Source organism: Heterodontus francisci, chromosome 3 (genome assembly GCF_036365525.1).
Source record: "Heterodontus francisci isolate sHetFra1 chromosome 3, sHetFra1.hap1, whole genome shotgun sequence".
Classification (NCBI taxonomy): Eukaryota; Metazoa; Chordata; class Chondrichthyes; order Heterodontiformes; family Heterodontidae; genus Heterodontus; species Heterodontus francisci.
Genome location: NC_090373.1, coordinates 69,737,378 through 69,749,528, shown reverse-complemented (window position 1 = coordinate 69,749,528; position 12,151 = coordinate 69,737,378). Strand labels below are relative to the sequence as shown.

The following is a 12,151-nucleotide window of genomic DNA, read 5'->3' as shown; positions in this document are numbered from 1 at the left end:
CGGTTGAGATTTAATGCCCTTTTCTAATTTGTTTAGCAGTGACCCATGAAATTTGGTCTGTTCCCTTAACAATAGAACACATCAACGTCAGCAAACTGTTCTTGCTGAGAGGCATGAACCTCAGAATTAATTATTTTAAGAAAAAAAAAAGAGTCTTGAGCCCACTTTGAAAATAATCTACAGAAGTTAGTCAAACAGTTACATCTTGGGAGTGCATCTCTCTCAACAGTGATGTCCTGCAGACCTAGTCTATGAATATTGGAAATGAAGATTACTGACTCTGTATAATTGGCACTTTCATCGTTCTCTATTTTTGGTACTCTTTCAATCGACTGACAATTTTTTTATATTAAAAGGAGAATGCTGACTACAACAAGTGCTCTTGTTGATGAGGGCTTAGTTCCAGTGAAGAAACTTGTGGGGAACCTTTGTTTAGGGAGGAGGAAGAGACAGAGACAATTTAATTTAGTTATGATTACATCATGTATAAGTGTTGCAGTTACACTTGAACACAAATTCCCTTCCAGCAATTGAGGTAGTTCCTGCAAACCCTCAAGGATTAGTGCAATGCTGGAGGTACAAAAAGGTAGGTGTTGCGGATATCTATTCAAGAAGAATAGATACACATTCTACATAAATTGTGGAGCCAGGTGACAGCATTGCTCAGTGGTTGCAGAAACTGAATTCTGAAATTATATCAGTCTATACAGCCAAGTTGGCCTAGTTCATCATAACATTAGTCAATAACTGTCAGATGTCTACATAAAAATTAATGTTATTCCAATGTCTATAGGATTACCAGGAAATCTGCCCGGAGGGGGAGAATCTACGAATTGTTGAGCACCTTTTTCAGATGACACACTTGCTGCTGGTGACAATGAAAAAACAGAATCCACCTCAAATAAAACAGCTTCAAAGTATTCATTAAAATATCACTAAGTAATTTGTCCCCCATAGGATTGAGGAAAGCTTTGACTATTTGTGAAGATTGAATGAATGAGGAACAATGGTTATTAATGGGTTTCTGAGTGCAGCTGACTCGATAAATATTCCTAATATAGACTCCAAGGGCTGAATTATCACCATGGAGGCAGGAAATAGGAATCAGGTTTGTTTTTGGGTCAGAAACCCACCTCCAGTGGGAAACTGATCAAAGTTCAGAATTTGGCAGGGGTAAGCCCTTAATTGGTATGGAGACAGGTTTCCTGTCCACTTAGAGCCAGTGGGGGCAGAAACAGAGATGGGTCAGATGAAGCGTGGGACTCATTTTGACTCCTATGGCAGCCATTACTGAGGCTGCTGGTTTCCTTCCTGCCACAGTGCTGAGATTGCACTGGTCAAAATCACAAGGGACATCCTGTGAGATTCTGGCTCACTGTCTTTCATCATCCTTGACTCCTCCACATAATCAATCAGTCCATCCTCCTCCTTATAGTCCACTTCCTTGGTACTTCTATTTCCAGTCGTACCTGTTGCATCACAGACATTACGTCTTCTTAAATGGCTTCTCCTCCTGTGCCTGCTTGATCACCTCCTTCATACCACAGGGCTATGTCTTTTGCTGTAACCTCCTCCAGTTTCATAACTCCCTGTTCCTCTGACTAGCTGCTTGTGGATACCCCCTTCCTCTGAACCCATCCACCTCTCTCTTCCTCTTATACACAACTCATTGACCAAGCCTTTGGTCATCCTTTCTGACATTTCATTCTGTGGCATTTTTGTCAGATTACACCTGACAGATGCTGCATAAATGCTAGTTGTTGTACTATCACTCCTGTATTTGTCCTAGTGCATTGATTTAAATATATTCCTCCTCACATTCAAGTCCTTCCATGACCTCACCTAACATTAACCCGATGTAGTCTTCTCCAAGCATATGCCCCTTATGTTGCTTCAACAGTGGCTTACTACTCACTCCTTGCCCCTCCACCACCCGACCTCAGAAATCCCGACCGGTAAAAGGAGACTGGAAGGGCTGGATCCATGAGGTAAGCACGTTTATTGCATTGCTTGTGGGCCAGGTGGAGCAGCAGTGCTTCCTTCAGGCCTGATAAGCATACCTATATGCGACTGGACCCCGTAATCATCCAACCCACCACCTTGTGAGGTTCGACCAGCCTTCCCTGCATCCACCTTCCCTAACAACCCTTGCGATCTCAAACTTACCTGGAATCCACTCCCCAGATGCTTTCCCACCCAACAGGTAGCCAGTCTGTCAATCTGGCTCTCTATTGGGTGGGAAACCTGTCGAAAAACATAAAAGATGTCCCAGTTAATTTTTCCAGGATGTCTGGAAAACCTATAGTGTGGGATTTCTTGTCCAAAAATCCTCTCCCCTGCTCTCTTCCCAGCCAGAGTAAACATCAGGATTTAGGAGTTTAGCTCAGCTGGGGAGACAATGGCGTAGTGGTAATTTCACTGGACTGGTAATCCAGAGACCAAGGCTAATACACTGGGGACATGTGTTCAAATACCACAATGGCAGCTGTTGGAATTTAAATTCAATTAATTAATAGAAGTCTGGAATTGTAAGCTAGTCTCAGTACTGGTGCCCTGAAACTAACATTGATAGTTGTTTAAAAAAAGCCCACCTGGTTCACTAATGTTCTACAGGGAAGGAAATCTGCCTCCTTAACTGTCTACTCTACATGTGACTCCAGACCCACAGAAATGTGGTTGACTCTTAACTGCCCTCTGAAATGGCCTAGCAAGCCACTCAGTTCAAAGGCAATTAGGGATGGTCAACAAATGCTAGTCTTGCCAGTGACACCCACATCCCGTGAAAGAATGGGAAAAAAAAGCTGGCATGCCTACTTTAGAGTCATAAGAATCTAACAAAATCAGGTGCAAAAGGGAATAGCTGCAAAGTTTAAAGAGGTGGCAATAGGGGCATTTGGAACTGAAAGCGTGCAAAACAAGAACTGAGCCCAGTCTGTGCATTAGCTAATAGACTCCTATAGAGGTGGTTAAAAAGACAGATGCCAAAGGGAGGAGAAAGATGAGAATGCCAGGGAAAGGAAAAGGCACAATGTGTGGCAAGGTGTGGGGGTGGAATGGTGGATGACTGCAGAGGGAGAAGGTGGACAAGGAAGAGGGAGTGGAGGGAATGCAGTAATGGAATACTCTCCATTTGACTGTATGAGTGCGGCTCCAACAACACAAAGAAGCTCAACATCATGCAGACCAAAGCAGCCCACTTGATCGACACCTCATCCAACTCCTTAAACAGGAGTCGGCGAGTGGCGGGAAAAAGTGGGACCAGCAGGGGGGTAAAAGCTGCACAGAGGCAGCAAGAGGGAGACAAGCAGCGGGACAGGAGAGGATTTAAAAAGCGTGTCAAAACCTGGTGACTTAGAATCAGTGGGAAAGGGAAGGATTTAACAAGTGCGCCAAAAACTCAAATTCAGAGAGAATCAGTGGGAAAGGAGAGGATTTCGAGTGCAACTTGAACAGAGTGCTGGGAGTTCGGGTCAGAAGCAAGCTGTTTGGTATCTGGTAAGTGTTTAGTTTAGTTTAGAGATACAGCACTGAAACAGGCCCTTCGGCCCACCGAGTCTGTGCCGACCATCAACCACCCATTTATACTAATCCAACATTCCTACCACATCCCCACCTGTTCCTATATTTCCCTACCACCTACCTATACTAGGGGCAATTTATAATGGCCAATTTACCTACCAACCTGCAAGTCTTTTGGCTTGTGGGAGGAAACCGGAGCACCCAGAGAAAACCCACGCAGACACAGGGAGAACTTGCAAACTCCACACAGGCAGTACCCAGAATTGAACCCGGGTTGCTGGAGCTGTGAGGCTGCAGTGCTAACCACTGCGCCGCCCTTGGTTATGGTTTATTCTATTCCTAAGTTTTAAAATAGTACAGGAACTGGTGGTAAGGTTAATAAAATAGAAAAAAGGAAAGTAAATAATTGAATGAAATTATTAAGTAGTTAATTAAAACACATTAAGAATGGCAGGACAGGTGATTTGTCACAGCTGCAGCATGTGGGAGCTCCTGGATGCCAGCGTGATCCAGGGCAAACATGGCTGCAGTAAACGTTTGTGGCTCGAGGAGCTTTGGCTCAGAGCCATTGAGATGGAGGCCGAGCTGCAGACACGGCGACACATCAGGGAGGAGGAAAGTTATCTGGACACTTTGTACCAGGAGATGGTCACACCCCTTAGGATAGGGTCTTCTGATTTGGTGAGTGGTCAGGGACGAGAGAGTGTGGCTCTAGCTGAGGCAGGTAACGAGACCCAGAGGGCAGGAGTCTCAGCCTTTGCGATTGTCCAACAGGTGTGAGGTTCTTTCAGTTTGTTTGGATGAGAGTGAGGGCTGCAGAGTGGATGAGCAACCTGACCATGGTACCGTGGTACAGGAAGCCATTCAAGTGGCGAGAACAAAAAGGAATGTAGTGGTAGTAGGGGACAGTATAGTGAGGGGGATTGACATTGTTCTCTGCAGCAAAGAGCGAGAGTCCAGAAGGCTATGTTGCCTGCCAGAGTTTGGGACATCTGCTCAGGGCTGGAGAGGATCCAATTGCCATGGTCCATGCAGGTACCAATGACATAGGCAGGGCAAGGAAGGAAGTTCTGCAGAATCAGTATGAAGAGCTAGGCATCAAATTAAGAAGCAGAACCTGAAAGGTAATATTATGCAACGAGATAGGATTAATTGATGACTTCAAAGTGAAGGCACCCCAAGTGGCAGCAATCATATGATTAAATTTTAAATTCAGTTTGAGGGAGAGAAGAATTGGTCTAAGACTAGTATATTAAGATTTAAATAGGGGCAACTATGAGGGCATGAAAGCAGAGCAAGCTAAAGTGAATTGGCAAATTAGGTTAAGGGATAGGTCAATAGAGATGCAGTGGCAGACATTTAAGGGGATATTTCAGAATACACAGAATAGATACATTCCAACAAGAAAGAAAAATTCTGAAGGGCAGGATCCATTATCCATAGTTAACTAAAAAAAAAACAAACTTAAAGAAAAAAGCATATAATTGCGCAAAGATGGGCGACAGGTCAGACGATTGGACAGAATATAAAGAACAGCAAAGAATGACTAAAATATTGATAAGGAAGGAAAAAATTATAGTACGAGAGAAAGCTAGCTAGAAATATAAAAATTGTTATGACCAGGTGAGAAAGGTGTCTGGGGACTTTTCAGCCTTCACCTGGTCTTATTGTAACAGGGTTTAATTTTTAAACACACTGTTTTGAGCTCCCCCTTGGTGAATCCTTGTTCACCACTTTCCAATTATAAGGCAAAGAAATGAGCACACCAGGTTTTCTTAGGTTTAAGAACAAAGAGTGACATTTATTAAACTTAAACTCTAATTCAGTTAATGCCTACGGATATATGACACGCCCACACTAGCATGCACACGGGATACACACTTGCAAATAGGGACAGAAAAGAGAAGACAAATAAATTAGAGAGGTTTGAGGAAGTCTCTGAAGGGGGTTTCCTGTTACTTTTTCTGTGTTTCCAGCTCGTTGTAGAGTCTTTGATTATAGACAGCTCTTATTTTCGTTGGGGCCCAGTATTCTTCTTAAACCTCGTTCACGTAGGAGACTTTTCTCTGTTCGGGTTCATGTGTCTTCAATGGGTTTTCTGTTCCGTGAGAAAGAGATGGGAGCAGACAGGAGAGGGGTGTTATCAGTCCAGCAGCAAACAGCTTTCCGAGTTTCTTTCTCTCAGCAAGTTCAAAATTCAAACAGCCAGTTAGTCATGTGACTAAACTGACCAGGACTTGTGTGTACTGGAGAAGCAGGGATTGGGTCCTTTGTTTCAACACTGTCTGCCGGCATGCAAATGTCTTTCCAGTCAGGGGCTTGGCAATTCCTTGTGATAGGCCATCTTTTCTTCCCAGCCACAGTTTTAAGTTTTAATGTTCATGTGGCGAAGTAATGTGTGCCTCAGTCTTGGCAAGTGGGGGCCACATTTCCAGGTAGATGCTAGTGTTCTAGCTGTACTGGAACAGCTTGGCTAAGGGCACGGCAAGTTCTGGAGCACAGGTCTTCAGTACTATTGCTAGAATGTTGTCAGGACCCATAGCCTTTGCATCAGCCAGTGCCTTCAGTCATTTCTTGATATCACGTGAATCGAATTGGCGAAAGACTGGCATCTCTGATGCTGTGGATTTCAGGAGGAAACCGACTTGGATTATCCACTCGGCACTTCTGGCTGAAGATTGCTGCACATGATTCAGCCTCGTCTTTTGCATTGATGTGCTGGGCTCCCCCATCATTGAAGATGGGGATATTTGTGGAGCCAGTTAGTTGTTTAATTGTCCACCGCCATTCACGACTGGATGTGGCAAGACTGCAGAGCTTAGATCTGAACCGTTGCTTGTGGGATCGCTTAGCTCTATCACATGCTGCTTGGCTCACAAATAGTCCTGGGTTGCAGCTTCACCGGGTTGACCCCTCATTTTGAGATATGCCTGGTGCTGCTCCTGGCATGCCTTCCTGCACTCTTCATTTATTGAACCAGGGTTGATCCCCCAGCTTGATGTTAATGGTAAAGTGAAGGATGTGCTGAGTTATGAGGTTCCAGATTGTGGTTGAGTACAATTCTGCTGCTGCTGATGGCCCACAGCATCTCATGGATGCCCAGTTTTGCCTTGCTAGATTTGTTCGAAATCTGAACCATTAAGCACGGTAATAGTGCCACACAACACGATGAAGGGTATCTTCAATGTGAAGACGGGACTTTGTCTCCACCATGATTGTGCAGTTGTCACTCCTACTAATACTGTCACGGACAGATGCATCTGCAGCAGGCAGATTGGCGAGGACGAGGTCAAGTATGTTTTTCCCTCCTGTTGGTTCGCTCAACCAGTTGGACCCAGTCTTTCCTTAGTCCTTTAGGACTTGGCCAGCTCGGTCAGTAGTGGTGCTACTCAATGAAAAGTGTAGGAAGGCATGCCAGGAGCCGCATCAGGCATATCTTTGGAAATTGAAGTCCCCCACCCAGAGTACATTCTGTGTCCTTGCCACCCTCAGTGCTTCCCCCAAGTGTTGTTCAACATAGAGGAGTACCGGTTCATCAGCTGAGGGGATGGGTGGTAGGTGGTAATCAGCTGGAGGCTTCCTTGCCCATGTTTGATCTGATGCCATGAGGCTTCATAGGGTCCAAAGTCGATGTTGAGGACTCCCAGGGAAACTCCCTTCCCACTGTATATCACTGTGCTGCCCGCTCTGCTGTCGACAGTGCTGAAATTGCCGTTTCTGGTGCCGGGGTTGATGCCGCGTGGTCCATCCAGTTTCATTCCTTATCGACCTGATAGCGGTTTGATACAACTGAGTGGCTTGCTAGGCCATTTCAGAGGGCATTTAAGAGTCAATCACATTGCTATGGGTCTGGAGTCACATGTAGGCCAGACCAGGTAAGGACAGCAGATTTCCTTCCCTAAGGAAGACTAAGGAAAGACATTAGTGAACCAGATGGCTTTTGACAATCAACAATTGTTTCATGGCCATTAGACTACTTTTTAATTCCAGATTTATTAATTGAAGTCAGATTCCACCTTCTGCCGTAGTGGGATTTGAACCCATGTCCCCAGAGCAATGCCCTGGGTCTCTGGTTTACTAGTCCAGTGACAATGCCACTACGCCACTGCTTCCTCTTTTGTGGTGATTTCCCAGCTAAAAAATCTGGCAAACTCTTGGTCCAATTTGCTTGCCAATTTATACAATTAATCAGTGCTGTGACTTGAATCCATTCATGCTGAGTTGTTTAGATTAACTGAACAAAATCCCTCAGGCTGAACATTCTATGCTTTTGTGCATGTGTTTCCTAGCAATATTTCCAGTCTATAGTTAAGATGAATGATTCAGATGTTATTTACGAGCAAAGGCTTTTGTTTACTTGGAATTCAAATTTTATTTCTTACCTGTGTTCCACAGCAGCGACTACAAATCCCTGCGAAGCCACTTCAATGCATATAGCTGAATACAGAGTCCTACAAACAGAAGAAATGTAGCTCAAATTCTGAAATGAAACTTGAAGAATTTAACATCTCAGTAACGAACTTACCTGTTCTCCTGAGATCTCTCACCCAACGATTTCTGTAATAACACTCGGTCCAGCACTGAGGTTAGACCAACTGGTAGTCTCGCAGTTGGGCTTCAGCAGAAGTAGCATTGGGGGGGGGGGGGGGGGGAGCATGTTTTTTTAAAAATAGAAAACACCGGCATATGGACTAGGCATCCAAAATGTATATAGCAACTTGTTATGCTTCAAGAAGCATCACAAAATGCTTCAGATATAATGATTTACTTTGAAGTAGAATAATTCTAGTTCATTCAACAAATCCCACAGCACGATGGCTGTTAAATCAAGATACAATTCTTGGTCTGTTTCAGCATTCCTCCCAATTTATAAAACAGGTTTTTGCAAAATCCAGAATTTCCCACAATCGGGTTACACAGACTCTTTTCTGGTACAATGTGCATGCACAGACATTGGATAAGGACAGGATCAGATGACTGCCGGCTAAAATAATTCTCCTTACAATACCCAGACTGTAATGGCTTGCCATCCTTGTGAATAAAACAGTGTCAACGAGTATTCAGTATGACGGGGTCATAGAATCCCCACACACGGCAATAATCTTGGTCATGTAAATAAATGTGGAGATGCACATCGGTAGGAAAGGTGAACTGTAAAATGAAGCGGGCCAGTCACCAAGGGCTGCATGTGCACACCTCCTATTTGTCAGTTACACAGCAACATTGGCAGCGTTCTAGCAGCAGGTCTTTAATTAAAAATTTTAGTTGCAGAACACAAGTGACAGCAGTAATATGAAAAAGGCTGGTGAGGGACAGGGAGAGTTTCTCACTACTACCTGTACTCTGGCTCGCAAACCTTCCTTCCATCATCTACCAGAATTCTTTATTTTGGCCTTGAATTTTGTTTCCCCAACATATACACCAGAAAAATTCCAGATTTAATGGCTAGACTCTGTCACATTAGCTGAACTCACCTAGGGTGGGAGTGGAGGTGCTACAATTGGCCACAGTGCACTCGGCTAAGCGGGAGAAAAATGAGCCTGGAGCTCTCCCACCCTGATTGCTGTTCACCGACACCTGCTGGAATGCACGTGTATGGATGTCAGGTAATGACAGAAATGGATTGGGTTCCCATGGCTAAATAGTTTGCTTAAAGTCATCAAATATACACATTAATAACAACCACTTGACAAAGTACCAAAGTACTCGCAGCACTTGTGGAACTGTAACCCAGCAAAAATATACAGGGTTACGCATATTACATATGCAAGTGAATAGTTGCTGAGTCTTATCTTGTATTTTTACATAAAGTGTATTAAGTATTAGTAGCATTTATCAGTATTAGTAAGGTTTAATAGTAGTAAGGTTTATTATTGGCAAAGCTTTATTAGCATTGGTAAAATTTATTACCAGTAGTAAGTTTTATTAGCAATAACAAGGTTATTAGTTAATAAATAAAGTAATGGCACGGCTCCTCCAACTTCGAAAGTGCATGTCCTGTGCCAATTGGGAACTCCAGGATGCTTCCTGTGTCCTCGATAACCATTTGTGCAAGAAGTGTCATCAATTGCAGCTGCCCGAGCTCTGGATTTCAGAACTTCAGCAGCAGCAGGTATTACTGCAGAGCATCTGTGAGGTTGAGAGCTATGTGGATTGCAGGTTTATAGATGTGGTCACCCCACAGCTTAAGGGTACACAGGGAGACAGAAAATGGGTGACCACCAGACAATCAAAAAGGATCAAGCATATAGTGCAGGACTCCCCTGAGTGCATCCCACTCTTCGACCAGTATTAAGTTCTGAATACTGATGAGGGTGATGGTTCATCTGGAGGGTGCAGCCAGCGCCAGGTTCATAGTACCATGGATGGCTCAGCTGTAAAGGGAGGGTGGAGAGGGGGGTACAAGGAAGACTGGTAGAGCAATAGTGATAAGGTATTCTATAGTTAGGGGAGCAGACAGGTGTTCTTGCGGCCACAGGCGTGAATCCAGGATAGTATGTTGCCTCCCTGGTGCCAGGGTCATGGATGTCACTGAGTGGCTGCAGAACATTCTGGAGGGGGAAAGTGAACAGCCAGAGTCGTGGTCCACATCGGTACCAGTGACCTAGGCAGAAAAAGGGATGAGGTCCTGCGGACAGAATTTAAAGAGTTAGGAAAGACATTAAAAAGCAGAACCTTAAAGCTAGTAATCTGCAGACTACTCCCAGTGCCATGCGGTAGTGAGCATAGATATAGGATAGGATAGATCAGATGAATGCATGGCTGGAGCGATGGTGCAGGAGGGAGGGCTTTAGATTCCTGGGGCATTGGGACCAGTTCTGGGGGAGGTGGAATTTGTGCAAACCATCTGGCTTGTACCACATGAAGGCCAGGACAAATATCCTTGTGGAGAGGTTTTCTAGTGCTGTTGGGCAGGGTTTAAATTAGTATGGCAGGGGATGGGAACCCGAGGGTGGACTCAGATGAGGCAAAATCAGAAATGGAAATGGAAGGCAGAAAATTAGTGAATGAGTCTGTAAGAGAGAGGAAACAAAGGTCAGAAAATAATGAAGAGTTTGGCAGTGCTCGAGGGTATATATTTCAATGCCAGGAGTATAACAAATAAAGCAAGCTGAAGGCACAGACAGAAACTTGGGAGTATGATATCATAGCTATTACAGAAACATGGCTTAAAGAGGGACAGGAATGGCAGCTCAACATTCCTGGTTACAGGGTTTTCAGTTGAGATAGAGAGGAGGATAAAAAAGGTGAGGTGGCAATTTTGGTCGAAGAAACAATTGCAGCTGTGAAGAGGGATGATATGTTAGAAGGATCAAATGAGGCCATATGGATTGAGCTAAGGAACGAAAAGGGGCCTGGCACTAGAGGCCAGCTCAGGTCGGGAAAAAGGAACCCAACCCAAACCCGACCGAACCACAGCGGACCCGGGCCTGACCTGGCCAGAGTCCCTCCGATTTAGCCCCGGGCCTGACCCGACCCAAACCCACCCTGACCATCCGTGTACTTACCTTCCTGACACCAAACCTGCAAGAAGCTGCAGTGCAAGCGTGATGACGTTACTCGCTCACTGCGCAGACTCAGTTTCGTCCCGGACTCCCAGCTCTGGTAAGTTTTGTAATTTCAATACTTAGCAGCAGAGCACTTACCGTGTGTGTCCAGCCCAACCCGACCCGAGCCTGAAAGTTGAACCCTGAAGATGGGCCCGGCCCGACCTGAACCTGACGCATGTCGTCGGGTCCAGTCGAGTTCGGGTCAGGTAGCAGGCCTCTAGCTGGCACGCTACTGGGAGTGTACTATAGACCCCCAAACAGTCAGAGGGAGATAGAAGAGCAAATATATAGGCAAATCTCTGAGAAATGCAAAAACATCAGGGCAGTAATAGTAGGGGATTTTAACTACCTCAATTATGAATTGGGATAGTTTTAGTGTGAAAGGAATAGAGGGAACCGAATTCTTGAAGTGCATTCAGGGGAACATCTTTGGCCAGTATGTAGCAAGTCCAATAAGAGGGTACGGTTCTGGATTTAGTTTTAAGAAATGAAGCTGAGCAGGTGGAAGGAGTGGCAGTGGGAGAACATTTTGGGGGTGATGATCATAATACAGTCAGTTTTAACAATTATAGAAAAGGACAAAGAAATAACAGGAGTTAGAGTTCTCAGGTGCAGCAAGGCCAATTTTACTGAGCTGAGGAGTGATTTAGCAAAAGTGGACTGGAAGCAACTACTTGAAGGTAGTTCACTGCTGGAGCAGTGAGGGACATTCAAAGGGGAGATTCAAGGGGTTCAGAGTAAACATGTTCCCACAAACAGAAAGGATGGGATGGCCAAATCTGGAGCCCCATGGATGCCAAGGAGCTTACAGAGTATGATAAGGCAGAAAAGGAAACCTTACGCCAGACACCAAGAACTCAATACTGCAGGAAGCCAAGAGGAGTATAGAAAGTGCAGGGGTAAAATCAAAAAGGAAATTAGGAAAGCAAAGAGAGGGCATGAAAGAATATTAGCAAGTAAAATCAAGGAGAACCCAAAGACGTTTTATCACTACCTTAAGAGTAAGAGGGTAACTAAGGAAAGAGTAGGGCCCACAAAAGACCAAAGGGTAACCTACGTATAGAGGCAGAAGATGTGGGTAT

The 12,151-nt window shown here is 44.7% G+C and overlaps 1 protein-coding gene across 5 annotated transcripts in view; it reads right to left on the bottom strand.

Moving 5' to 3' along the window:
• pla2g7 (phospholipase A2, group VII (platelet-activating factor acetylhydrolase, plasma)) overlaps positions 1-12,151 on the bottom strand; it is a 161,194-nt gene that overhangs the window by 67,205 nt on the left and 81,838 nt on the right. For all 5 annotated transcript variants that reach the window (XM_068022999.1, XM_068023027.1, XM_068022989.1 and 2 more), the window contains exon 5: positions 7,902-7,970. In XM_068022999.1, coding sequence (XP_067879100.1) covers positions 7,902-7,970 — 69 coding nt within the window. The remainder of the gene's footprint in view (positions 1-7,901; positions 7,971-12,151) is intronic.